This window comes from Marmota monax, unplaced genomic scaffold (genome assembly GCF_021218885.2).
Source record: "Marmota monax isolate L192 unplaced genomic scaffold, Marmota_monax_Labrador192_F-V1.1 WCK01_AAM20220418_F8-fsc00186, whole genome shotgun sequence".
NCBI classification, from domain to species: domain Eukaryota; kingdom Metazoa; phylum Chordata; class Mammalia; order Rodentia; family Sciuridae; genus Marmota; species Marmota monax.
Window position 1 is genome coordinate 1,999,965 of NW_026694725.1, and position 27,881 is coordinate 2,027,845.

Genomic DNA, 27,881 nt, shown 5'->3' on the forward strand with positions numbered 1-27,881 from the left:
CATTGACTCTGTCAGGTAGTGTCAACATGGATCAAATGAACGGTTTCTACTGCAGGTCCTGGATGAACAGGTAAGAGCCTAGGTCACCATCTGGGAAGAAAGAATGAGCAAAGATAAAATTTTGAGTACAGGGTGTAAGACACCACACTGCACTATGAATGGAAGACACCACACGACACAAATCACCGGAGAGATTCCGCTTTATTACAAAAGGCTGTGGGCTTATATAGATCTAAGGGGAGGTGGCAGGGCTTAGGTAAGTGATGGGTCACCCGTTTATTGGCAAGTTCTTCCAGATGTCAGTTCTGGAGCCCAAGAAGTTAATTCTTATTGGGGCTAATGTTTCCCACCCGCTGGATTTGAATAATGGCGCCGGCGGGAAATTTTCACGCCAGTGAAAAGAAGGGAAAGTAGGCGCCATGTTGAGGTTTTTCTTTGGGGTGTGGCTGCCGTTTATACTGTTCCTAACACAGGGTAAGAAAGCATGACTTATTCTGCCCTTTAAGGTTTTTAAGTGCATGGTTACAAATTATCTGTTTAGTAGGTGTTAAAAAGTATTGAGTAAGTTGAAAGTGGTTAACAGGGACCTATATCTTGCCTGGGGTCAGAAAAAGACATGACCTTTAAACTGAAATTAGAAGCCAAGTAGTAGTTAGCCTGATGAAGAGAAGGGAGGATGCATCTTAATTGGGAAGAATGTCAGACTTTAACCTGTATCCCTCATAGGAAATGCATAACTTTTGTGATGCATCGGCATATATGGTCCTATACTTACTATTTATTTTCATTGAATTGGTAAATATATGTTGGCTGAAAAATCTGAAATATATCAGCCATGAAGTTTTTGTTATATACTTTTTTGGGCTTTGGGATTTTGGGTGATTTTTGTCTTTTTGCTTATCTATTTTTCTATGATAATTGTTAGTAAAAGCTAATATTTACTAGGTCTTTACTGGTCAGGCAACATTCTAAGTGAAATAGAAAATATGAACTGCCAGGCACAGGTGCATGCCTGTAATCCCAGTGGCTCAGGAGGTTGAGGTAAGAGGATTACAAAGTTTAAGGCTAGCCTGGCCAACATAAAAAAGGTCTGGAGTCAGTATTCTATGCTTCCACCTTGAGAAGGAACATAAGGGTAGCCAGGCACGGTGGCCCATGCCTGCAATTAACCTCAGTGACTTAGGATGCTGAGGCAGAAGATGATGAGTTTGAGACCAGCCTCAGCAATTTAGTGAGACTGTCTCAGAAAGAAAAATTTTAAAAGGGTGGTGGATATATAGCAGTGGGAAAGCCCAGTACCCCTCCCCAAAAAACAAAAAGAAGGAGCTAATAGTCCTTTAAAAGTATTTAAAAAGATAAAATAAGGGCAAAAATAAAGTAAGCAGAAAGTGAGATTAGTGAAATTGACAGCAGAAAAAAATATTTTAAAAAAATGAACCCAAAAACCCAAATATTGTTGTTTTTTTTTCATGCCGGGGATCAAACTGGGGCCTTGTGCTGTGTGCTCAGCCCAAAAGTCGACCATTTTAAATAACCAATAGAACTGATAAACCTCTAGCCATACTAATAAAAAGGAAGGGAGGAGAGAAGACACAAATTACCAATTCAAGAATAAAAGGGGATATTACCAGAGATCACAAGGGTTAATAAGAGAACCCTATAATTCTACACACAAATTCAGTAGTAGGCAAAATTGGCCAAATCCTTGTCCTGTGGTATGAATCTTTTTTCCCCTCCACAATTCATATTGGAACTTAATTCCCTCTGCAACTATGTTGGGAGGTAGGGCTTAATGGGAGGTGATAGGTCATGAGGGCTCTGACCTCATGAATAAATTAATGATGTAATAGAAAGGGTTTTTAAGACTGGGTTCACACTCTTACGTGAGGAACATCACTCCTTCCCTGTAGAGGATGCAGTATTCAAGGTTCCTTCTTAGGAACAGGTACTGGGAACTCACCAAACACCAAGACTGCCAGCACCTTGATTTTGGACTTCTCAATCTTTAGAACTGTGAGAAATAAATTTCTGTTTTTTTTATAATTTATCCCATCTGGGGTGTGCTGTTATAGTAGCACAAAAGGGTCTAAGGCATCTTGAAAGCCAAAAATTACCAAAACTCACACAAGAGAAGATGTAAACACAAAATGTACAGCCATAAAAATTATAGACGATCTTATAGGAGAAATCAACTCATAGTTAAGCAAAGAGTTCTTATGATATAAAAAACATGATTCGGGGCTGGGGATGTGGCTCAAGCGGTAGCAAAACTAAAAAATAAATATTAAAATTCTCTCTCTCTCTCTCTCTCTCTCTGTCTCTAAAAAAAAATAATAATAAAAATAAAAAACATGATTCATGTCTTGCAAGGTGGCACACACTTATGATGCCAGCTACTCTGGAGACTGAGGCAGGAGGATCACAAGTTCAAGACCAGCCTGGGCAATTTAGCAAGACCCTGTTTCAAAAGGATGAGTAGGTGAGGATGTAATTCAGTGGTAGAGTGCCCCTGGGATCAATTCTCAGTGCCACAGAACAATAAATAGCTATAATGATGGTAAATAAGCATATGAAAAGATGCTCAATATGGTTAGCCATTAAGGAGATGCAAATTAAAACCACAATGAAGCTTGCACAGGTGGTGCACACCTGTAATTCCAGCAACTTGGGAGGCTGAGGCAGGAGGATTACTTGAGCCCAGAAGTTCCAGACGAGTCTGGGCAACATAGTGAAACCACTTCAAACAAAAAACCAGACATACTGAGTTACTGACATACTAATAGCTATTATTTCAAACACTGTACTATTACTTGGGTAAATTTTAATAGAAAAATGTGTTTAAACCATCAAGAAACTTTTTATTTAAAGGACTCCAGTGGTAAATCATTCTGTACAGTATATTAATAACATTTACGTCAATGTTTTGAGTCCTGGCTCTTGCTGGCCGCAAGAGGCTGTGTGATATTGACCTTCACCTGTTTCTTCAGTAGTAAACAGGAGCCTGGGGGGCGGGGGTTGGATATCTGTAATTGCTGCATTGGATCCTTTGCAACCTCAAGATTTTGCTTTTGTAAGTAAAGTGGTCCTACTGTCACATTTCAGAATTCCCAGAGCAAGTGATCTGTAAAGTCTCATCAACTTTGAAATTGTCATTTATATCAAACACTGGGTTGTTTAAATAACGCTCATCTACACTGAGATTCAGCTTGTCTTGCTAAGTTGCTTAGGGCCTCTCTAAGTTCTTGAGCCTGGCTTCAAACCTGTGATCCTCCTGCTTCGGCCTCCTGGGCCGCTAGGATTACAGGTGTGAACCACCACACCCATTGGTTCCATCTTTTTTTTTTTTTTTTAATATATTTTTAGTTGTAGGTGAACATAATACCTTTATTTTATTTTTATATGGTGCTAAGGATGGAACCCAGTGCCTCACGCATGCTAGGTAAGCACTCTATCACTGAGCCAGAACCCCAGCCCCTGGCTCCATCTTTTAAAAGACTCAATTCAAGTCCTACAGGCCCTTTTCTATCCTCCCACTTGATGTCAGCCTCAGACTTCTCTGGCCCTCTTGGCAGAGGATACTGATACCTTGAAAAATGATACAGATCCTGCAAGGTCTTCAGATAGCAGGTGACAGTAGACGAAAGGAGGGGATGGATGCTGGAAGAAACCAGGAGCATTCCCATCCAAAAGATTAAATGTTCAGGGAGGAAGAATAGCATGTTAAAGGGCAGAGAGAGGGTTAAGGAACTCTGAATGCTAACCCAACTTGCCTCTTTTAGGGATTGTTCAGAGGGCCTGAGCCTAGAGGGGGATGTCTTACCTACTTCTGGCCCCTCCAGAGGTACCATTTAAGACCAGACATGAGGCTGAGACATCTCAGAGCCACCAGCACTCTGCGTAGGGGAAAAACCCCCTTTTGTAGCAGCCCTGCCACACTTTTGCACCCAGGCCTCTGTTGTGCCCTTCCCTCAGGGCCAGTTCTGTACCCTGCCCCCTTCCCCAGGCTCTGCCCAGGGATAATGCTCCTTGGGAGAACCAGCTACACAAGGACTCCTCCAGGCCCTGGCCTCCTTGTTTATTTCTCTTGTCTCCTATGGCCTCCTATGACTGTCTTCATCTTCATCTCCCCCTCCAGTGCAGCCGCACCTGTCCCTTGCCTCTCTCATCTGAAGACCTCGGTGATATAAAGGAACAGCAAGTAAAAACTACTCTTTTTACCCCTAACCCACAGGAATTATTTGAGTGAAGGAATCCTTGGCCCTTGCTGTTCTCTCAGCCCCTAGAATGACATTCTCAGGACTGGGAGCATAGGGCAGAAAGATATATGGAGTTAAGTAGACTTAGAATATTTAGGCTGGGAGACCAAACTACTGGGTTCTTATTGTGGGTCAGCCTCTGGTATTTTGGGTAACCTCAGTTTATATACTTGGACACTGGGCAGAAAAAAAGGAGAGAAAGAATACTACTAGGATCTGGAGGGATTGTTCAGTGGGAGGGAAAATTTCTCAAACTAACAGATGAGTAAGGGTAACCCAAAATATTTGTTTCTACTTGTCAGTTTGTGGGCTGGAGGCAATAGAGGGTGTAAAAGGTGATGAGAGTGGAGAGCTGGGTACCAATTCCAGGCCAGGAGGATGATTTCCATACTGTGTCTAAAGCATTTTAGACTGAGAAGGAGTCGTCATCTCTCCCACTGTTAGTTCTCTGCTTTGTAAGATGGTCCTTTCTAGTTACTGGTGGCAATGAGGACATATATTCATACCTAAGAATTGTGAGTATTGAGTTAGTGTAGAAAAACCATTTGACACAATACACAGATATAAATGACCGCTCTCTGTTCCTAGCATTTTCCTTAATTACTTCATCCCTGTCTGCTCCTTCAGTGCTCTGGTCTCCATCCTCAGCTCCTAAAATGCTTTAGACACAGTATGGAAATCATCCTCCTGGCCTGGAATTGGTACCCAGCTCTCCACTCTCATCACCTTTTACCCTCTCTATTGCCTCTGGCCCACAAACTGACAAGTAGAAACAAATATTTTGGATTACCCTTACTCATCTGTTAGTTTGGGAAATTTTCCCTCCCACTGAACAATCCCTCCAGATCCTAGTAGTATCCTTTCTCTCCTTTTTTCTGCCCAGTGTCCAAGTATATAAATTGAAGTTACCCAAAGACCCAGAGGCTGACCCACAATAAGAACCCAGTAGTTTGGTCTCCCAGCCTAAGTAGTCTCCCTACCTGGTCAGAGTATAGGCTACACTTAAAAATGAGGGCTGGTAATGCCTTTGAGTTCCAGCCTCCATCAATCAGAATCTAGCTGGTGGATGGATAATTTACACTTGTTTGACTGCTGGGATGCCTGGATTCTTTCAGTTGCTGGGTTCCTTTGACCCAGTCATGAATCCACACTGGCCCTATTTTTATTTATTTATTTTTTTATTATATATATATTTTTAGGTGTAGATGGACACAACACAATGCCTTTATTTTTATGTGGTGCTGAGGATCGAACCTGGGTCCCGCCCGTGCTAGGCGAGCGCTCTACCGCTGAGCCACAATCCTAGCCCCACTGGCCCTATTTTTAATAAGTTTAATAACACACTGGACTAGGAAGTCAGGGCCTGCTACTGAGCTCAACTTTATCTCTCTCTTGTCCAGTGACTAGACAAATCCCCCTTGTCCTTTTTTTTTTTTTTTTTGTACCAGGGATTGAATTTGGGGCACTCAACTACTGAGCCACATTCCCAGCCACCTTTGTTTGTATTTTGAGGCCAATTTACATAGGGCCTAAATTGCTGAGACTGGCCTTGAACCCAAGATTACAGGAGTGTGCCACCACACCTGGCCCCCTCTTGTTTTTAAACAGGGTCTAATTTGCCCAGGTTGGTCTCAAACTCGAGCCTGCATTCTCAACTCCTGAGTAACTGGCATTACAGGTATATACCATTATACAGGGCTCCCCTTATCCTTTTGAATCTACTTGTCCCAGACATGGGGAAAATACTCCCTGCCCTACGAGGCCCCAAAAGCCTTAAGAGTGTCCTTTGGCCCTTCCCATTAGAAAAGATATTTATTTTTGTACTTGAAGTCAAACCTAGGTGTGCTCTACCACTGAGCTACGTCCCTAGACCTTTTTGAGAAAGGGTCTAATTTTCTAAAGCTGGCCTTGAACTTGCAATCCTCCTGCCTCACCCTCCTAAGTTGTTGAGGTTGAAGCTTGCAACACCACACCCAGCTCAGGAAGAATATAGACTGGCTGGGGTTGCAGTTTGGTGGTAGAGTACTTGCCTAGCATGCATGAAGCCCCGAGTTCAGTCCCCAGCATTAAAAAAAGCAAAAAAAAAAAAAAAAAAAAAAATCCTGAGGGTCTCATAAGCATCTGCCATCATGAAACAAGTTCCCTAGAGGGACAGAGTGATCTACTTGGCTGCAAATCAAGAGTGAATATCTTTAAGAAATGTGAGCTCCCCCAGCACAGCTCAAGTTCCAGGTTAGTTTTCTTTGTTGGTTTCTTTCCTGAGCTCAAATTCTCAACAAGGGTAGCGGGTTTGAAGACACTGCTCACTCCAGAGCTCTTCTCCCTTGAAGGCCTTTGTGTTGTCTGGACCCTGCCTGCTCTGTACAAGTGTTCCTTTCCACAGTCTCAGGGAGTAACTCTGCGGGCAGTCAGTTTCTCAGGTACCTGTGAGCTATGCCCTACATGCCCCTAAAGAGTAAAGTTAAAGGGGCTGGGGTTGTGGCTCAGTGGTAGAGCGCTTGCCTTGCATGCATGGGGGGGCACTGGGTTCGATCCTCAGCACCACATACATACATACATACATAAATGAAGGTACTGTGTCCTACAACTAAAAAAAAAGAAAGAAAGAAAAAAGAGTGAAGGAGATCTGGCAAGATAGTAGCTTCATTTTCATCCCCTAGCCTGGCCCAGCTGACTGCTGCTGCCCTCCCCTGCTAGCACACAGCCCCACTGTCACCATTAAAGGGGCTGAGACACAGCAAGAAACAAAAAGGAGTAAGAATATGACTAGGAGAGAGGAAAGTTGAACAAGCAAAGTATAGCCAAAATCCTCCTTTTTTTTTTCTCATTCTCCTTTATTCCATAAACACCTAGTTACAAGTTGCACAAATCAAAAAATAAAGGCAAAGAAGGGCATGGGGAAGGTTTTTGTGATGTGAGTGAATGGGAGCGTGGGGAGGAGACAAGAGTTGGGAACTCTCCACAGCCCTGGACAGGACTATGACTCCTGTACTAAGGGCTCTGAGGAACAGGTGGGCAAAGATCCAGGGTAGCTAAGGGATGGAGGAGGTCTCTAAACCCAGAGCTCACCCCTTCTGCGCATGGCAGGGGTACAATGGAGAAAATGAGGTTTGAAGATGGAGCAGCAAAATGAAAAATCAAGTTAGTGGATAATAGAACAAGTGGAGTCATTGTGTGGTAGGGGGATTAAAGACAGAAAATGTAGGTATCGAGGGCAGTGTAAGGTTCTCCCTGAGACCCCCAGGGAGAGGTGGGGGCCAGCTTGCCTGTTAATTTAATATTAAATTGGGGGTGGGAGTTGGACAGGAAAAAGTTTTTTCAGGGGATGATTTCTCAGCCTCTCAGCCTGTACCTGGAAGGGAAGAAAGATGAACACATATCAAAAGGAAGAAAAAAAATATAAAAAAGCCAAGGATTAGGATTTAATCCTCTATTCCAGTGAGAGCATTTTTCTTTCTTTGCCAGCTAGAAGTTAAACTATTAAGAAAAGTATTAGCTGGGAATCTGGATTGCTTCTGCCTGATGGCAGAGGAAGGTGCATAGGTATGCTCCCCAGCCCCCTTCTGGGCTTGTCACCTTACCATTCCTCCCCCTTAGATACTTACATGAAAGGCTGAGGACTTAGGGGGCCTTCACCAGTCATAGCGGCGGGACTGTCGGGAGGGGGAGTCCTCAGGTCCCTGGATGGCCAGGCGGGGAGGCCCCTCGGCCCTTCGACCCCCACTCACAGATGCCTCATGCCTTCGAAATTCCAGAGGGCGCTGCTGCCGGAATCTGGATGTCTCTCTTCGCCACTCATCATCAAATGCTGCTGCCTCACCTGAGGAAAACACAAAACAGATATGACACCTCCACATAGCATGCTGCTGGAGGTAGATGCTACAGTAAGACTTCTAAGATAAAAACTAGTGGTGAAGATGAAAGGGAGGGTGGGGTTGGGGGGACAGAGGCATAGAAGGGAACAACTTAGCTCTTTGGGTTTCCACATGGTCCCTGGACACTACTGGCAGGCCTAAAGTATGAGGAATTATACACACCCTGGGTATTTAATAAATATTTACTGATTTGAAAAAAGTGAAATAATAGCAGGAGAAAGGAAAAAACTGATCTGGATAAGAAAGGGTAGAATACTAACAATATTTGATTTCAGTGACAAAGTCTTCTTCTGGCAGGACAATGCCAGCACCTGATTGGGTGCCTAACCTGACAACAAGTCTCAAGTATAGGGTTTGCCCATAATTTTGCACAAGAAATATCTGTGGGAGCAGGCAGACAAAGCTATGATATAGCTCAGAGGAACTAGACTTGGAGCTGCTGGGCAGGATGTGGGAAGGAAGGCTTACTCTCATCCAGGTTGATATAGTCCTGCCGTTCCTCCTGGTCTCCTGTGCGGTGATTTCGGGAACGCTGAAGGATGTGAGCCCTGTCTCGGATGTGATGCCCAATGGACATCTGCTCTAGTCCACTGTCTGAGTCGCGGACAGTCCTCCGTGTCTCCCGGATCTAAGATGAGGCAGAACATGGCATACTTGGTTGTCCCTTCCAAAGCTCTGGCTACAACATCCCAGGATGAACACACCACCCACAACTTATTTCTGAAAAAAGGTGGTGGTGGTGCCACTGTCCCCACATACCCCGCCTGGTGCTGAGCGCATCTCTGATGTCTCCTGATAGACCTTGGGGGCACCATCACCAGTATTGGAGTAGGAGATGACGGTAGAGGATGAAAAGGTCTGGCAATTGCCCCCAGCTGTCATATGCTCCTGAGGAGGAAAAGGGAGGGCAGGACTGAATGGGGAGAGGTTCTCTCTGGAGGAGGGATTTCCTTCCCCTTCAGCTGTTTGTTCTTGCCTGTACCTTTCTCACAAATGTGAGAACAGAGAAAACATCATTAACCACCTACGCCCAATTCTTCTTGAGTCCAACACTAAACAAGAAGAAACTCAAGAGATAAAACCCAAATTGCATATTTAAAAAGAATACTGCTCTTCTTTACATCTGGACATGAGAGCAGATACAGGATCCCAGTGCTCTGATTCAGTGATTTCACCCAGTTCAACCCCCTCACTAGCAGTCCCCCAATCCCACCAAAGAAAACACAAGGTATTGCCAGCCATCACTAAGGAAAGGATATGGGGCATGGGAAGGATGTAGTGCAAAAGTCTCACCATATTTCCAATCATGTCATTCATCATCCCAAACATGTCCATGAAGCCACCCGACTAGAGGAAAGAGATGGAAGACAGGGTCAAGGAAGCAATGTCAGGGCTCGGATGGAATGTTGCTGCTCAGATACCTTCCAGAAACCTGGCTATACATCCCCTTTCTCTTCTTCCTGCATATCTAGCAACTGCTATTTATCATTTTCCATTAACATAGTCAGAACATTCATTTCTCCTTCATAAACTGCTGGCCCCTTCTTCAATCTCTATGGCTGCTGTAATCCAATTTTCCCTCTCCTGACTGCCATATTCCCCTGTCTTTGGAAATGATCCAGTCAATGGATTCTAAGCTCACAAGGCAGAGCTTGAGAAAATGTTAAAATCCAAAATCCATCTCCTTGGCTCTTCAACTGCCCCTGCCCCCTCAAAAGAACAAATTTTGCTACACAATTACATCTTCTGATTGGGTATGTACCTCTAGGAGCACAGAAGTGAGCAGTATCTTTAGCTCACAGGACTCCTAGCACCTCATCAACTCTTAAGTTTTGTGAATAGTATCAAAAGAAAAAATTCTGAGGCCACCTACAAGGCTATTCCTGAGTGACACATTTGGAAATAACATCTAAGGTTATAGTATCTAAGACTGAGGAACAGAAGAAGATAAGGACTTACCATTCCCAGCATCCCAAAGGGGGAGACAGCCCCAGCCTACAGCAACACATGAACAGCAATTAGAGACCACATCCTTTCTCCTTACCACCCCAAACCAGACTCATAACCTCCATTTTATTTTTCCATCCTTAAAAGGGGCCACAAAACACTTTTTCCAGACCCAACTCCACTCCTAGGAGATCACTGCACTTGCCAAGTTGGTTCTAGTACAAGAAAATCAATGTACTTTACTAATTGCCCCCAACCTTTCTCTGGGTCTCAGGTATATTTCAGCACTGTTACCTGCATCCTGCGGCTGGCAGGCCTGGTCCCTGGCATGTTGCCATCTGTGATGCTAAGGAAGGGGCTATAGCCAAAGCCACCTGACAACATGCGGCTCATATGCTGACGGTGAATAGCAAAGGGGTCCCTGTTGAGTGAAAATATGGTATGGGTGGCAGAAAGGCTAAGCTGTCAAACGCCCATCCCCCAACCCCCAGAATAATAGTCACAGGGCACTCAGTGACACAGATGCCGACTTCCCTCTAAGTGGGAGCTGTAGCTGAGTATCCAGCCAATTCCAACCAGTCCCAGCCATGGGAACCCAGATGTCAGTTTCAACTGCTCAGAGACCTGAAGTGGAGTGGGATGAGAGCTCTAAAGCATGAGGGGGAGGGAATTCTCACATCAGGAACATGGGATCCTCAGGCTCCACGTCCCTCATGAAGCGGAACATCCTGATCTCAGCTTCAGGGGGGCTCCGCGCTGTTAAGATGTTGAGACTCAGTTACTTAGAGGCAGCCAGGCTTCTAAAATACCCGCTCAGGTTAGTGAGACTCTGAGCACGCTCCTTTCAAATGCTGACTGACTCCTCCAAACTCCAGGGAGACCCTTCTCCAGGTGTCCCACAACGCTTTAGGAGAGAAGAACGCTCCAAACCCCTCTCTCTCATTTAGAGCCATGGAAAATTTTCCCAAGTCTCTCAATTTTTGGCCTCCCCCACTCAAAGCCATCCGTTTCCCAAAGCCCTAGCTTGGAGCACACTCCCCGCTCCTCCCCTAACGCCAGTCCTTCACGAGAATCCCGAGTGCCGGCCCTCCGCCCCGTTAATGACCCCAAACACCCCGCCCTCCACAGAACACCCGGCTGCTGTCACCCCCCCCCGCCCCCACCAGGCGGCGGGCCTCCCTCTACCCACCGCGCCTGCCCGTGGCTGCCCCAGCTCCGGCCTCCCCGCCGGAGGGAGCAGGAGGGAGGCCTGAGGCATGCCAGACTCAGAGACCCTGCAGCCCCACGGGCCCGCTCTCCTCGAGCCTCACCGGTCCCCGACTCGGGCTCAGCGGCCCATCCAGCCGGTTTCGCTTCTCACTGCGCTGCAGGATCAGGGTCGTGGCCCGGGACGCACGGATTGGTCTGGGCTTGAGCTCCACGGCCTCCCGCGCCGCCTACTCCCTCAGCTGCCACCTCTGTACCCCCGCCCTCGGCCCGCGGAGCACGAACCTCGGCCAGGCCCGGACGGAAGTGACGTCACGACAGACCGCCCCGGGGCCGAGCACCAAGAGCCCCGCCTGCTGGCGTGGGTGGGGAGCAAGCGAGGGGGCGGTATAGCTGAGTGGGGCCAAGGGCCACCAGTCCTGTGGGGATGAAGGGGAGGCCTCATTAATAAACTGGATCTTGGTTCTGGGGACTGGAAGAGACTCCCTGTGAGGGTGGGAGGAGGAGGAAGGGAGTCGGTTCCTCGGGGAAGACCGCGAAGAGAGGGGGCTGGGCGGTGCAGCACTTTCTGTGGGGAAAGAGAATGGGGCAGGCACCCGTGGGGGGTGGGGCTAGCTCTCTGTGGGCGACGGGGTGGGGCGGATCCCTGGGGGGCCCTTTAAGCAGATTGCCTACAGAAGCGTTTAGCCTGGGAGGGAAGGAGGGAGGACAGCCTTTCTGCGCGGGAGGCATTAGGACCCGTCCCTTCGGGAGGGCGGGGTCCGTGGAGTGACGTAGAGGAGGAGGTGACAACTCTCTAGCTCAGGTCTAGTTCAGGCTTGGAAAAGTCGGACTGGGGCAAAGAGAATCAGGTTGGGGGAGTGGCCGCCAGGTGGCGCTCCTCTGCCAGGCTGGAACTTCAGCCCTTTGGGAATTGGTGTTGGCAAGGCTCCTGGACCACTCAGTGACCCATCTGTGAAGGGTAGGAATGTCAAAGGCTCTGCTTCTGAAATGTTAGGTTTTGTTTTTTGGTGCTGGGGCTGAACCCAGGGCCTCGCGCATTCCAAACATGTGCTTTACCATTGAGCTACACCCCAGTCCTTGAAATCTTCGTTTAGTGCTAATTTCTCCTTTCTTTAACTCTTGTGACTTTAAAAGCTCCCAGTCCCGCACCAGTCTTTCTTCCCTGTATTTAGGTAGATAGGTCAAGGGTCTAAAGTTTGGGGGAAAAAGAGGTGGAGACCTCAGTTAACCAGGATCACCCCCCGTGAATCTAAAAGCGACCTAGAAGACCTGACTCCAAGGCCAGGGACTGATACTTTGACATAGTAAATGTCTTGCATAAAATCTGACTCTGCTGAAGAGAAGTGCCCTCCCCCTTGGGGTCAGGGATTTCAACTATATAGTATAGATTTTGAACCAGACACATCCAAACTCCAACTCTGGCTGGTTCTTTACTCTGGCTTTTAGTCTCATTGGTGCTGACTGGAGCACACCTGTAATCCCAGAGGCTGAGACATGAGGATCAGGAGTTCAAAGCCAGCCTCAACAACAGCAAGGCACTAAGCAATTCAGTGAGACTCTGTCTCTGAATGAAATATAATATAGGGCTGGGGATGTGGCTCAGTGTTCAAGTGCCTCTGAATTCAATCCCTGGTGAGAGAGAGAGAGAGAGAGAGAGAGAGAGAGAGAGAGAGAGAGAGAGATTTGTTCCCACAATTCCCTGTGGGAAGAGGAGATGGTCCCTGGTACTCAGGAAAAGGTGCTGGGAGCAGGGCTTCTAAGGTTTCCTTGGACTTGATTATTATTAAAAAGGAAAAAACAATAGTGGAGACTGGAGGAGCAGACAGTTAAGCCAGACTTGCAAAGTCAAAGAAAACCGGAAGAGTACAAAAAATTTGTTTTCCATTGATATTTCTGGGAAAGAGACTTAGTAAGATCTTAAGTTTTTCTGGGGACATCCCACCATGCAACTGCCCTTTCCTCTTGCCCCAAAGGAAAAGTAGTTTGGAATAAGACAGTGACCCCAGCCTAGTGGAACACATCTGTAATCCCAGCAACTCAGAAGGTTGAGGCAGGAGCATTGCAAGTTTGAGACCAAACTTGGGGAGACTCTTCCTCAAAATAAAAAGTAGAAATGGGCTGGGGATGTAGCTCAGTGGTAGAGTGCCCTTGAGTTCAATCCTCAGTACCCCAAAAGAAAGTTACCCCACTGAAAGTTCTTCTACCCAGACTTAACTAAGAACATTTATTTTTGTCTTCTCCTCCTTCCAAAGCAAGTATTTTCTTTTTCTTTTCTCATTTTTGTGGTGATAGGGATTTAAACTAGGGCCTCACATATGCTAGGTAAGTATTCTATAACTGAGCTACACCCTAACCCCAAAGCAAGTTCTTTATTATCCAGGCAGTCAACAAATGTTTAAGGATGTGTCTCTTAGGTATATTGTACTAAACATAAAAAGAAAAGGATAAGACAGACCCTGCCAATGTGAGGCATAAAATCTTCTAGCCTCCTTGTTTCTTATTTGATTACATGATATCTACTGTCTTTAGGTGGCTGCAGCCCTTTTCTTTCTTCCAAACCTCAAGAATCTCATATCAATTATTTTTATCTTTGCATGATTTTAAATAAATGTGTTATCACTCCTGGGAATATTTATAAATTACAATTTAGCTCTTAACCATGAGACATAGCTTGAAGACGAAGGTTTCTTTCTTTCTGTCTTTTTTTTGTTGTTGTTGTTGTACCAGGGATTGAACTCAGGGGCACTTGATCACTGAGCCATATCCCGAGCCCTATTTTGTATTTTATTAGAGACAGGGTCTCACTGAGTTGCTTAGCAGCCTTACTTTTACTGAGGCTGGCTTTGAATTTGCGATCCTCCTGTCTCAGCCTCTTGAGCCACTGTTATTACAGGTGTGCACGACCTTGCCAGGCTGAAGCCTAGGTTTGGATTCAGGAGAAAAAACATTCTTGAGACTAGGTGTGATGGTGAATGCCTGTAATCCCAGCTACTCAGGAGGCCAAGAGATAAGGATCACAAGTTCAGATTGGAGGCTAGTCTTGGGCAATTTAGTGAAACCCTATCTTGAAATAAAGAAAGCTGGAAATATAGCTCAGTGGTAGAGTACTTGCTTAACATGTATGAGGCCTTGGGTTCAATCCCAAGGAAAGAAAAATTGTCGAACAGGTAGGGATGACAGAGATGTATTAGCTTATTCAGCAGCCTCTATCTTACCATATAGGTGGCTATCTACTGTAGGAATTGAAAGGATACATACAATTTTACAAATAACTAGAGTTTATACCTGTATTCCTTCTCTTTCCTTCTCCTTCCTTTTCTTTCCCTCTCCTTCCTTTTGCTTCTTTTCCCTTCCCTTTTCCTCTTTCCCTCCCTCCCTGCCTGCCCATCTTCCTTCCTTCTCTGTCCAATGAATTTCAAGGAATTCTTCAGTCATTCAAGTTTTCCATAAATATGAATATAGAAGGCAAATCAGGCCCTGCCAGGGGTAAGGCAAAGGAGGATAAATATCAATGGGAAGGAAGAGAACCTATCTTTACTACTCTATCTTGTAGATCCAAGTCAGGAAATCCTTGAGAGGGTAGAGCTAGACCAGAGAAGAGGCCTTCTTTAAGTGTGAGTTCACACATCTGGAGCAAACCCAGGGCAGCTAGATATTTGAACAGAGTGAAGGTGGAGCAATGATGTTACATAGGGTAATTATGACATTCTGTTTTTTAGTAGAAAGGTGGATTTTGCATTTCAGGAAATATTTTTGAACTTCTATAAAATGCCAGGCATGGATATAGGTGCTGAAGATACAAAAATCCTTAAGTCATGATTGAAAACATAAGGAGTAAGGCTCAGTGGCGCATGCCTATAATCCCAGTGCTCAGGAGGCTGAGGCAGGAGGGTCATGAGTTCAAACCCAGCCTCAGCAACAGCAAGGCCCTAAGCAACTCAGTGAGACGCTGTCCCTAAATAAAATACAAAAAGGGTTGGGAATATGGCACAGTGGTTAAGCACCCCTGGGTTCAAACCTCTGTATCAAAAAAAAATAAGGAGCCTAGGCTTCAAGTCAGTGAGTAATGCTGACCCTTTAAGTAGAGGGAGGAGGGGGCTTAGAGTCAAGAGGAGGCCCTCAAGGACTATAAAGAATCTGAAAAAGGAAAGGAAATAGAAGGTGGATGATGGCCCCTTCCCATGTATGCATGGGTGGATGAGAGTACTATCAATTGAAATAGGAAACACAAGTGAGCTGTGGAGCTTCTGGGAGAGAGAAACTGAAGGGAATTGGAGTGAGGACTCTTAGAGATCAGGAGAGAAGTTAAGCTAGAGATTTGAGAGTTACCAGTGTTTGAGATCTGTGTTGGTAACAGGACTTCAAACCATGAAAATGCACGGTGGAATAGCTTAAAGGGCTGCAAAGAGTAAGAACAGGACCTATGAGACTGAAGTCACCTAGAAGGGTTTAGTCAGCACCCATTTGCTCTTCATAGTGATTAAGTCCTCCTTCAGTTTTTTTCTTGTTCTTTTTTTTTCTTTTTTCTTTCTTTCTTTTTTTTTTTGCATTCAGTAAGTTTCTAACTGTCACTCCTGGTCCCATTTTCCCTAGTGTTTTCATGTTCACTTTATTGGTCCCCTGGATCAGCCACACAGCCTGTTTTAGTTTTGCTAGTTGGTTGGTTGATAGCTATTGGGGATTGAACCCAGTGTGCTTCACCACTGAGCTACAACCCCTGCCCTTTTCATTTATTTGGAGGCAGGGGTCTAGTTAAGATGCTGAGAAGCTGGCCTCAAACTTGAGATCCTCCTGCCTCATCCTCATTAGAATAAAAAATACTCCATGTCAAAATATACTCTACTGTCATGTGTATATTATAAGAACAAATAAAAATTTTTTTTTGTTTGTACATGGTGCTGAGGATTGAACCCAGGCCGCACGCATGCCAGGCGAGCACGCTACCACTTGAGCCACATTCCCAGCCCAAGGACAAGTAAAATTGAGAGAGAAAGAGAGAAAGAGAGAGAGAGAGAGATATCCTCTTTCCTCAGCTTCCCAAGTCATTGGGATTACTAGATGTGTGCCACTGGGCCTGTCTACACAGTCTGTTTAGTCTGAAACATTAAACATGAAAATCTGAACACACACACACACCTATGGTAAAGTATATGGCAACAGTGGTCTAGATGACCTTAAACAGCAACTGTAATTGTCCTCTGTGTGTGTGTGCTGGCAATAAAGCAAAGGCCTCATGCATACCTTGGCAAGTACTCTACCGCTGAGCTACATCCTTAGCCCTTTGGCTTTCTAATTACAAATCACTGGGGCAGCAGGTGAGAAAAGGAGGTAGAAAAGGAAACAGGGGGGCTGGGGATGTGGCTCAAGCGGTAGAGCACTCCCCTGGCATGTGCTCAGTCCTCAGCAACACATACAAATAAAGATGTTGTGTCTGCCAAAAACTAAAAAAATATATATATATATATATATATATATATATATATATATATATATTTAAAAATTCTCTCTTAAAAAAAAAGAAAGAAAGAAAAGGAAACAGAGGTTTTATTTTTTGATGTTGTGAATTGAACCTAGGGCCATTTGGGTTCAATCCACAGCACACACACACAAAAAGAGAGAGAGAGAGAGAAGCAATTTAGAGTCAAGGTTTGGTAGCCACTAGTATGTGTGTGTGTATATATATATATATATATATATATATATATATATATGGCTATTAAAATTTAAAGTTAGGGTTGGAGTGTAGCTCAATGGCAGAGTGCTTGCCTAGAATGCATGAGGCCCGCGTTCCATCCTCAACACTGCAAAAAGGAAGTAATTAATTAAAATTAAAAATTCACGGGCTGGGATTGTGGCTTAGTGGTAGAGCGCTTGCCTAGCACATGTGAGGCCCTGGGTTCGATCCTCAGCACCACGTAAAAAATAAATGAATAAAATAAAGCTATGGAAAAAAAAAGTTACCTCATTAAAAAAAAAAAAAAGAATTTACTGGCTGGGTGCGGTGGCACAAGTCTGTAATCCAAGAAACTCAAGAGGCTAAGGCAGGGAGATTGCAAGTATGAGGCTAGCCAGACCCTGTCTCAAAACAAAAAAATGGAGAGGGCTAAGGAGATATGTAGCTCAGTGGTGAGGCACCCCTTTCAATCCCCAATATTAAACAAACAAACAAACAAAAAAACCTAAACTAAAAAACTTCACTTTCTCGGAAAATGCACTAGCCACATTTTCAAGTGTTCAATAACTACGTGTAGCTACTGTATTGGAAAGAACAGATGAGGAACATTTCCATCATCACAGAAAGTTTTATTGCATAGAGCTGGAAAGCACCTATAAATGATGTTCTCCTTCTGGGCTTTTCTGAAGACCATGAAAGCTTTTTGAAGAGTACATATAAGGGAAGAAAGCTAAAGAAGGACAGAAGAGGCTTGGGCAATAGCAAACTATTCTAGGTGTAAAAGAGGTCATGAAGGAGAGCATAAAGAATATGAAAAGTCAGTCAAGAATCTGAAGGATAGGTATAATGATAAAACCAATTCTTTTTACTGGAGAGAAAGTTCAGGGAGAAGTAAAAAAGCCAGAGAAATTTTAGTTCTGATGTTCAAACATGAAAGATAGTGACCACTGGAACATCAATAGTTAATGACAATCTCAAATCAGACAAGATCCAAGCCTGGTATCTTGGCAGCATGTTGTATGTTGATGTATATTTTCCCACCCCACCTAAAGAAAAAAGGTTTTAAAAAGTAATCTCTGAGATTGGATCCAAAATGATATCCCTGGGCCAGGAAATAAATCATTTATTGAGCTCTTCCTCTTGTGCCTAGCATTATACACAAAAAGATATTAACAGTATGGGTGGAAGACCAAGGAAGTCTGTTTGGTGTTAGAAACACTGGACATGAAGCTCTGCAAAGTCGGGAGAGATCAGGGATAGACTCCAGGAATGGAATACTAAGAGGAAATACTATACAGAGAGATTTGACTGATGGAAAAAGAGTCCTGGATACAGGTCCCTTATCAGGGTGAGCCCTTATCAGCTTGTACTTTGATTTACCAAGCTCTCTCCATCTATTTCTTGAGGCAGGCACCATGTCTTTTTCATTCAGCTTTGTGTCTCCATCATATAACATAGTCCTGACTACCTAGTAGAAGATCAATTACAGTTTGTTGAAGTGCAAAAGTTAAGCTTTTTATGGAGGGGCACAAAGAAACTTTTCCTTTTTTTTTTTTTTTATATGGGGAATTAAACCCGGGGTGCTTAACCATTTTGCCACATCCCCAGCCCTTTTTTATATTTTACTTTGAGGCAGGGTCTCACTAAGTTGCTTAGGGCCTTGCTAAATTGCTAAAGATAGCTTTGAACTCACAATCCTCCTGCCTCAGCCTCCCAAGCACTGGGATTATATGCGTGCACCACTGTGCCCGGGTCCTTAAAATGTTTTTAAATTAATTTAAATGTAAGTAGAATTTTGATGACTGATAAAGACCAATTAGACTAATAGCATTCATGATGAATTGTTGTGAGGGTTATTTCTTATTTAACACTGTTGGGCATAACATACTGAATATGATCCAAAGTTAGATTGAGTGGGTTTCTCTCTCTTTCTTTCTCTCTTCCCCCCACCAACCCCGACCTCCCTGAGCCCATCTCTTCTCAATTCTCTAGACTTTTTTTTTTTTTGGGGGGGGGGAAGCAAAGAAAAAATGGGGAATAGGTTATTGAGAGTGGAATGGGGATAAAAAAGTAAAAAGAGTGGAGATGGCCCCATACTCAGGTTTCTGTCCTCTAATGCCTTGAATGACAACTAGACTTTCCTTTGCATTTAACCTCTGGGCTAAATATACACACTGAAAAAATTCAGGAAATTGGAGAGGGAGAATTTACTAAGAATAACATGGAAGTAATTAGAATTGAATTTTCTTCCACATTCAGTAGTAAGGTAAGTTTCTAGGATGTCAGATCAGAGGGATCAGGCCTCTCTTGTTGTCACCTGGTCTTCTTTTTCCCACTTTCAGAAAATGTGTAAGCAGCACAGTTTCTCCATTCAACCAATGGGAGAAATTCTCAATTGGGCTGTAGAGTAATAGAATTCCAGGAATCTGCAAGCCTCCACAAAGGCTCAGAAGTAGTTCTATGAAAAGGAGCAAAAACTGGCATGTAACACCACTGGCCCCAGAGACTAACTTCAAGGATTGTTGGGGTAGATTTCCAGTATCTCACTCACTACAAATTCATCCTATCTAATTTCTAGCTTCTTTCTCTTGAAGCCTGGGGTCCAACCAGCAAGAGAAAAGATAAGGGTTGCTTCCCCCTTGCAGGAAAGGAATTAGATCCAGCCTCCAGCCTCCTAAATTTTCTCCCTCGAGTCCCTGTGGACCCTAGTGTCCAAGCTCTTAGATTCTCAAGGCGCTCCCTTGGGCCTTGGGACAGGATTCCCATTCTCTGCCTCTCCATCTCCCTGGAATTTTCCACTGCAGCTGCCTCCGCTCCCAGACACCCCTCCCTGGGCAAAATTCCCGGCTCCCTCCGCCTCCCCTTCCCTAATCACACCTCATTCCCACCCCCAGCCCTAGGCCCAGCCCACAGTCCGGCCCACACCCCACGCTAACCCTGGTGGTCTCAGTTAAAAGAGTGGGAGGCCAGACACTTTATGAAAGGGTGAGGAGGGTCCACATCTCCCTTCAGGGCGGGGGAGAAAGGACTGTGGAGGGGCTGGTCCCCTGTGGGGCTGGAGTGGGGGGAGTGGCCCTCCTCACATCCCCATATAAGGCAGGGCAAGCAGCTAGGCTCCTGCATTGGCTGATTCAAATGAGCATTCCACCTGGCAACAGGGTTTCTATTGGTTCTCAGGAAAAATAGGAGGAAGGTGGATGGAGGTTGTTGGTGGCGGTGATTGGAGGGGGGAGGGGAGTGGAGGTGACCGGGGTGGGGGGCGGTTACCAGGGCAACAGGGTAAGAGCCCAGCAGGGTGTCCGAGACAGCAGGCGGGGCAGGGAGGTGGAAAGGGGGGAAAGAGGAAAAGAGGGCGGGAGGGAGAGGAAAGAGACCGACCAGGAGGAGCAAGACTGGGAGACCTGGGGGGGGGGGGGCTAAGAGAGGGGACGGGTAGCGAAAGAGGGGGAAAGAGGGAGCTAAACGAAGCAAGAGAGAAAGTACAGAGATGGAGATGGTGAAAGATCGCCAGAGACATCAGCCAATGAGTCAGAGAAACAGATTGAGAGAGGGAAATGGAAAGATCTCAGAAAAAAGATGGATAGTATCAGGCAAGGAAAAACCTGGGTGGAGCCCCAAGATTTCTGAGGAGACCAAGACTGAGAAACTGATAGAAGAGTCAAGAGAGAAATTGCGAGGTGTGTACATCAAGGAATCAAAAGATGGTGTACTTAAGCACTGTATCATAATGATGATGATGGCTCAACAAGGAATGCCCTTTTATTAAGAAAATGAAATGATAAAAAGGTGAAGAGTAATTAATGACAAATATGGAATATGACACACCAAAGATACACTTTCTTCCAAATCACAACCTCCAGCCCATTCACCTTACTGATTTTTAGTACAACCCAGGTCCCCGACCTGAAATCCCAAGCTTCTCAAAATGACCCAAACACACCGTGGTTGAGGGTGAGACTAAAATGTCCAGAATAGGGTGGGGCTGGAACTCCAGATCTGGACGTGTATTATATTTGCAAAGATGGCAGCAGGAGAAAGAGAAAAGCAAACAGAGGGAAAATGTTAAAAAAAAAAAAAAAAAAAAAAAAAAGGACATGAAGAGGAGTTAAGGAAAATCAGCTAATGATATGGGGCCAGGTTGACTGAGTCAGATAAAACAAAAAACAGCATTGTCTAGGAGAGGGAAAGAGTCCTAAGGTGCAAGGGTAGAAGAGGATCAGTAAGAAGTGGAGAATTGCTTTCAGAAGAATGAAGACGTAGATTGTTGTAAGAGAGGAGTCTAGGGAGATGAATAAAGAGGGCTGAAAAGAAACAAACAAACAAAAAAATCAGATAAATAAAAGTGAGGTTAGAGAGGCGAGTAATAAAGGTGGAAGTTGGAGAGAGGAAAGGAGGTTGCAGGGCCTCTGATTCCCCCGCAGATCACAGTAAAGAATCAGGAAGGGAGGAAACGGAACAGGGCCACAGAGGTCAGTTTCATCAGGCGAGAAGGCCAGGCTGCCCTTTTCCGCTCTCCCATCCCTTCCTTCCTTCTCAAGGCCACCCAGAGAATGTGGATGGACGACTAAGATGGGAAATCTAGCGTCATGGAGAAGTAGCTTTCAACCAACCTTCCTCCTCTTCTTTAAGCTTTTGGTTTCTCAAATACCTGCTCGGCCTCCCAATCTGCACCCCCGCCCCGCCTCTTGGCAACATCTCAGGGCTTTTTGGGGTCAGTAGGATTCTGGCCACCTCGCTAGTCCGCCCCCAGAGCCAGACTCCACATTCGCAGGCAGTAGGTTGGGATTTGGAGAGGTGTCTCCCCGCAGGAACCCCACCCCTTCCCACCTCCTCTCCCCACTCTTCTCTCTCAGCGGCCGTCAGTCTCTCCATTTCCCCCTCCTGGTCTCATTCTCCCTCCCGCCTCTTTCGCTCTCCCTCCCCTCGCTTTCATCCTCCTATCCCCACCTCTCCAACCTCCTCTTTTATCCCCCTCCCATCTCCTCTCCTCCCCGCTCTCTCCTGCCCCACCCCTGGGAAGCCCCTCCCGTCGGGCAGCGCCGCCTTATAAGCGGGTTCCCTTCCCGGGGGCGGCAGCGGCTGGTCGGCGGCAGCTCTGCTGGTGCGGGGGCGGCAAGCTCAGGACCAAGCGACCGCGGCCAAAGCGCGCCGGCCACCGCCCGCACCGCCCTTCCGCCCGCCCTCCGGACGGCCGCAGCCCTGCGGGTCTCCGCTCCGGACCCACCCCCGCCCCACCCCGCGCGCCTCTGCCGCCTCTTCCAGAGACACAGCTTGCCGAGCGGCCGCCGCTGCCGCTGTCGCCGCCGTCGTCGCCACCGCGCTAGGTTTCGGCCGCGGCCACCCTCCGCCGTCCAGGGCTTCTCCGTCTCGGCCCCGGGACCCCGGCTCCCCGCCAGCCCCGGCCCCGGCACCATGTCGGAGAAGAGCGTGGAAGCAGCGGCCGAGTTGAGCGCCAAGGTACGGGCAGGGGCGGCGGCGGCCGGGCCTCCGCGCGGTCTCTGGTGGCGGTGCGATCTACGGCCCTAGGCTGCCCCCGACGGCCCCGTGCGGCCCTGGCGCCCCGCTCCCGGCGGACCCCACTCCGCCCTCCCCCAGCTGCCCGGCCTGGCGCTGGTTACCCCGCTACGCGCAGCTAGCGCCAGCGCCCTCTAGCTTCCCTGCGCGCACGGCGCCTCGGTCCTGGCCTTGCCGCTCGGTTCCGCGCCCGGCCACCACCGCGTCCCCACCCCCTCTGGCCCAACCACGCCCGCCTCTACCTTGACTGCTTTCCCGTCGGAGCTCTCCGTGCCTCGCTTTACATTGTCCCTTTCCTGCATCCCGTTTCTCTCTCTCTCCTCTGAGTCCGACCTCACCTTTCCGCTGCTAAGCGGTTTGAGATCCTCAAGTGTAAACAGGACTCTCCCGGGAGGCTACTCCTCTCGGGCCCCTCCCCTAGCGGCCTGTCCCTTGCTTCTCTCCCCGGACGGCATCTGCCTCTTTTCTCTCATTGCCTCCTTTCTGTCCATCGCCATGCATTCCTTTCCCAGCACCGGCTTTCAGTTTTCTCTTCGTTTTCGCCTCCCCCGACCCCGCCAAAAAATCTTGAAAACCTAAAAATCAGAAGGGGGTTGGGAATAGCCTTTGGAAAAGCTGAGACTTGGCACTTCATGGCCTTGCACGGAGCTGTCCTTGCCCTCATCAGCTCCCTTCCCGGCCTCATCCCTTTGCCCTTGCCTCTCTTCCAGGCTTCCTCTAATTTCCCTAGGGAACCTGCGGAGTGTCGCTTTGGGAAATTAATGCGGCCAGGGTTTGGGGGCTGGGAGCTGGATTTTGTTGGGGGGGGGGCGTTGCTGAGGAGTCACACAGTTCTCTTGGAGGCCAGGGAAGTACAAGCGGGGAAGACAGTGGGAGAGGACACATGTATGAGCTTTGACAGGTGTGCCTGTGTGGCCCTCCGGTGGGCTGTGCGGTGGCATGTGACTTCAACGAGTAGGTGTCTTTGTATGTCTAAAATCTAGCGAGTGTGTGGGACTGCCCGTGTCAGTTACATGTGTGCGTGTGGAGATGTAGACGTTCTGGAGCCATGTTGTTGCTTTGTGAGCACCGAGTAGCTCCACTGTGCTCTTGTGCTGTCTCAAGAGTGTGCCAGAATGCCCAAACACCGAGCCATGTGTCTCCAGATCGCGTGGGCGCTCCTCTGTGGCTGTGTGAATCAGTATTAGCCTGTGTCAGTGAGTGCCTGTGTTGAGGCCAGAGAGCTGCTTAGCCCAAGACCTAGAGCCCAGGTCACATACTCTCCTGGAAAAGGGATCATGGAAGGACAGTGACCAGAAGGACAGTACAGGGGAGGAGAGGGTCCGCCCCTTGGACTTTGGACTCTGGTAGTCTCTCTCCCTCTCCCTCCCTCCCTTCAACTGCCCAGTTAGAAAACTCAGGCCAGGATCTTATCAACCTGGTACAGGCCCCTTAGGGAGAAGCTGAATTAGCCCCTGGGTCTCTTGATCCTGGATATAGGGAAAAGCCCACTAGGTGTTAGAATTGCCAAACCTGCCTTGTGGCAAAGAAATGAAGACAGCAGAGTAGGATGAAATAGAAACTTAAAGTTAGAGGGTCAGGTGTGCTATGCTTACCTTGAAGGTGAGAAGGGAATTGAGTGTGCCCTAGGCCAGCCTATTGGCACCAAGCCCCTCTCTAATCCCCAGTTCTGTTCCAGGAAGGACACACCCTCCCAGGGTGATCTGTTCACACACAAAACTTCCATCCACATGGAATCAGGTACACAGAGTTGTACACCAACACCAGATCAGATCTCAGGAGGATATCTGCAGTGTCCTCAGAACCTGCCAAGTGATGGGATAGGGAGAGGACTGAATCAGAAGGCAGGTGTGGTGTCCAGAGGGGATGCCCACATGGGTATCCACCGGAGATTGGATAGGAGATGCCCATGGGCCAGATCAGAATAGGACAAGTGTGTGCCTGCCCACATCTTGGGGTGAAGGAGAGGGGCAGTGTGGTGGGAAGGTTCACTGGATGGTACCTGCCCCATCCATCTTCCCATTCCCCTGTTTTTTGCTCTCTTCATCTACCATGTCTTTCCTTTACATGTTTCTTTTATCCTACTTTTATCTACATTTCCATCGGAAATGGCCACTTCTACTCTTCCATCACACCAATGTATAAACTATGGAGATAGGAAGGAGGAAACTCCTGAAGCAGTTTTGGGATAGGCATGGTTAAAATGGGAGTAAGGTTTGGAATTATACTGGGGTGCTCTCTCTCTTTCTGTAGAGTTTGACCAAGTAGGACTTTTTTTTTTTAAGTTGTGGGTTCACATAATATTTTATTTATTTATTTTATGTGGTGCTGAGAATTTAACCTAGTGCCTCATGCATGCCTGGCAAGCACTCCACCATTGAGCTATAATGTAGGACCATGTAGGATCTTGATCATTAGGGAGACACAGATTGGGAGAAACAAAGGCCTGAGGGGCTGAAGGGGAAGCTGGGAGAGATGCCCAAGAGAGAAAGTACTCAGGAAAAGGCCCCAGAGGTAGACAAAAGGCAGAGGAAAGCCGGCAGTGGGAGGGGGCAGGCAAAGGAGGAGGAAGGACATGAAGGGGGTGGGGCATTGAGGCTGCCAGCAGATGGAGGGGATTTGCTTTGCTGAGCTGAACTCTTCAGCCTGGGAGGTTTGGAAGAACTTGACAAGGATGGGGATCAGTTACCTTGGCTGCCTGTTCCCCTTTCATTGGGGCTTTTCTCACTCCCCTTGGGTCTTAGGGAAGAGGTGTCAGGTGTCAATCCCTCTGTGGCCCTAATATAAGGACCCTGGTACCTCTGTTCTAAGCTGTGGCCACCTTCTTCACTCACACACCTCTAAACTTAATGCAGAGAGTGAGAACCAAGTCTGGAGGGACTGAAGGCCTGCACATCATTTGTGGTGAAATAAAGGTGACTTCTTTTTCCCTTGCAGGATCTGAAAGAGAAGAAGGAGAAGGTGGAGGAGAAGGCAAGCCGGAAAGAGCGAAAGAAAGAAGTGGTAGAGGTGTGCAGGGGTCAGGCGGGAGGTGACCACACGTGCTCGACCATCTTCCCTCCCCATTATTACATCCTTCCTCCAGCTACCTTCTTGGGGTGTTGGCCCATGTCCCACTGTCCCACCCTGAGGCCTGTTGTCACCCAGTCCCCCTTACCATGGTATGTAGAGGCGCGCAGCTAGCCCAACAATACTCCCTATCTTGATGCCCTCAGGAGGAAGAAAACGGAGCTGAGGAGGAAGAAGAAGAAACTGCTGAGGATGGAGAGGAGGAAGATGAAGGGGATGAAGAAGGTGGGGAGGGGCAGTGGAGGTTGGGCTGGAAAAATCAGGGCTAAAAAGAACAGAGTCAGGGTGGGTTTGAAGACCTGAAACAGGGCTGAGGGCAACCACAGGGGGTCTTTGCCAGAGCTTCCTGCTCTTCCCCAATGACCCATTTCTGGCTCCTCAGATGAGGAAGAAGAAGAAGAGGATGACGAAGGGCCCGCGCTGAAGAGAGCTGCCGAAGAGGAGGTTTGGGCTGGTTGCCGGGCCTGAGGGGCTGTCAGGGATGCAGCAGGGGCTGGGTGCCCTTTGGACTTGGACCCAGATCCTAGTGGTGGCACGGGTGGGGGCTGGAGCATGGCCAGCCGGGACAGGGGGAGGTCCCCTCTCCCATTTTACAACTATCCCAACTCTTTTCCTCTCCACAGGATGAAGCGGATCCCAAGCGGCAGAAGACAGAAAATGGGGCATCGGCATGAGCCCCCTGCCAATGGGCTGGGGGTAGTAGGCCCCTGAGGGCCTGGAGGTGTGGGTGGGAACAGACAAGTACAGCCACCCTTCACCTGGCTCCCTGCTCTGGATCCTGCACCAGAACTGCCACCCTTTCTCCCCAGCCTTCTCATTTCCGCCTCTCCAGACACTGTCCCTCCACCCTCACTCTGCCATTGTTCCACCTCCTGACCTGCTCCATTGAGCTCCCCAGCTGGTCCCCAGTGGCCCTTCTCCCCTCCTTGCTCTCTGCCTCCTTTTCCTCACCCACCATGGCACTTGTCCTCGTCCTTGGGTAGCCTCTCCTACCTACTCTCTGCATCCCCCAGCCTCATGTCCTGCCCTATCCCTCTCCTGCCTGATCCCTGGGTCTCCCTCAGATACCCTCCTGTCAGACAGCGCCAGGCCGGGGTGGGGCCGGGGTTGGGGCCGAGCCCCACAGCTGCCCCCCTCCCCTCCCCTTTTTGTATAATTTAATAAAGAAATGGTCGCGCTTCTGTTTTTAACCTGTCTTCTGCTTTCCCGGGGTCCAGAGAGTACACTGAAAGGGTAGAAAAGGATGAGGGTGACTGGCTGACCTCACACTCAACAATTCCAGAAGACAAGTCAGCCTTCCAGGGATGCAGTGGAAGCCTAGCTCTTCTTTTGAGAGCTGACTTATGTCTTGTTTGGCTTCTTGGGGATGCTCCTCCCCAGCAATGCACACACTTCCCTGCTAACCCACACAAGATCTAGACACTGCTGAGCCCAGTGGAAAGCTACCAGCTCTATTGTGCTGAACCAGGCAAATAGAAACAGCCCCAGAAACAGGAAGTCCCGCCCTTGAAGTGGGAGAGGCTAGTAGACTTGGGTCTCTACTTCCTAGGATCTGGAGGGAAAACTTCCTGGCATTGAAGATGCCCTCTGCCTGGCACAGGAAGCTCCTTTCCAACAAGCAGGGGAGAGCTCCAGAATTTGTTCCCAGGCCTGTCTCCTTGTCACTGGCCCTCCAACTCTTCCAGCTGGGCTCCTTGGGCTCAGAACAAGAGTTGTCTGTCTCAGCATTCTTTCTCTAACCTTTCTGCCTTAAATTTGATCTGGTATAAGATTTAGCATTTTTTCAAAGTCTACATCACCCTTGCCCTTAGTACAGAACCTGTGGATTGGAAACTTTGGACAGGGAAGAGGGATTGATTAATTGTCAACACTGGAGATAAGGAAATACCCACAATTCACCCAGGGTCAGGACCACACACTAACAGCTTTTGCCTTCATATAAATTATTAATTTTTGGCAAATTATTAATTTGGGGGGGAGTGGGGTACTGGGGATTGAACCCAAGGGTGCTTAACCACTTAGCCAAATCCACAGCCCTAAACAAAGTTGTTTAGGGCCTCCGTAAGTTGCCGAAGCTGGCTTTGAACTTGTTCTGAGTCACTGAGAAATTATTAAATCTTTTTGAGAATTAGTTTCCACATCTGTGCAATGGAGGAGAAACATTTCATGAGTGACTATATATAAAGTGTCCAATATAGTGACAGGCACAGAATGAAGGCTTGAAAGAATGTAGCTGTTCACACACTGACATTCCCTTCCCCACTTCTACTGTCATGTAGGGTGCAGTGAAGTTTCATTTCTATCTTGTTCCCAGAAGACACTGTATAGACAGCTGGG

At 47.4% G+C, this 27,881-nt stretch overlaps 2 protein-coding genes across 3 annotated transcripts; one reads left to right on the forward strand and one right to left on the reverse strand.

Moving 5' to 3' along the window:
• Positions 1-7,069: 7,069 nt before the first annotated feature.
• Mlf2 (myeloid leukemia factor 2) lies at positions 7,070-11,587 on the reverse strand. 2 transcript variants are annotated; one of them, XM_046424130.2, is made up of 9 exons: positions 11,389-11,587; positions 10,756-10,834; positions 10,373-10,499; positions 10,091-10,126; positions 9,425-9,478; positions 8,891-9,019; positions 8,600-8,759; positions 7,862-8,076; positions 7,070-7,608 (listed from the first exon to the last, which is right to left on the reverse strand). In XM_046424130.2, the coding sequence occupies exons 2-8, from the start codon at positions 10,803-10,805 to the stop codon at positions 7,889-7,891; spliced, it is 744 nt and encodes a 247-aa protein (XP_046280086.1). In that variant the 5' UTR covers positions 10,806-10,834; positions 11,389-11,587; the 3' UTR covers positions 7,070-7,608; positions 7,862-7,888. The 2 variants fall into 2 exon arrangements, with proteins under 2 accessions (XP_046280086.1, XP_046280087.1); XM_046424131.2 differs by lacking the exon at positions 11,389-11,587 and adding an exon at positions 11,268-11,331.
• On the forward strand, positions 11,335-26,734 carry Ptms (parathymosin). Its single transcript, XM_046424147.1, has 6 exons — positions 11,335-11,649; positions 21,681-22,418; positions 25,413-25,484; positions 25,691-25,769; positions 25,927-25,988; positions 26,168-26,734. The coding sequence occupies exons 1-6, from the start codon at positions 11,335-11,337 to the stop codon at positions 26,216-26,218; spliced, it is 1,317 nt and encodes a 438-aa protein (XP_046280103.1). The 3' UTR covers positions 26,219-26,734.
• Positions 26,735-27,881: the final 1,147 nt, after the last annotated feature.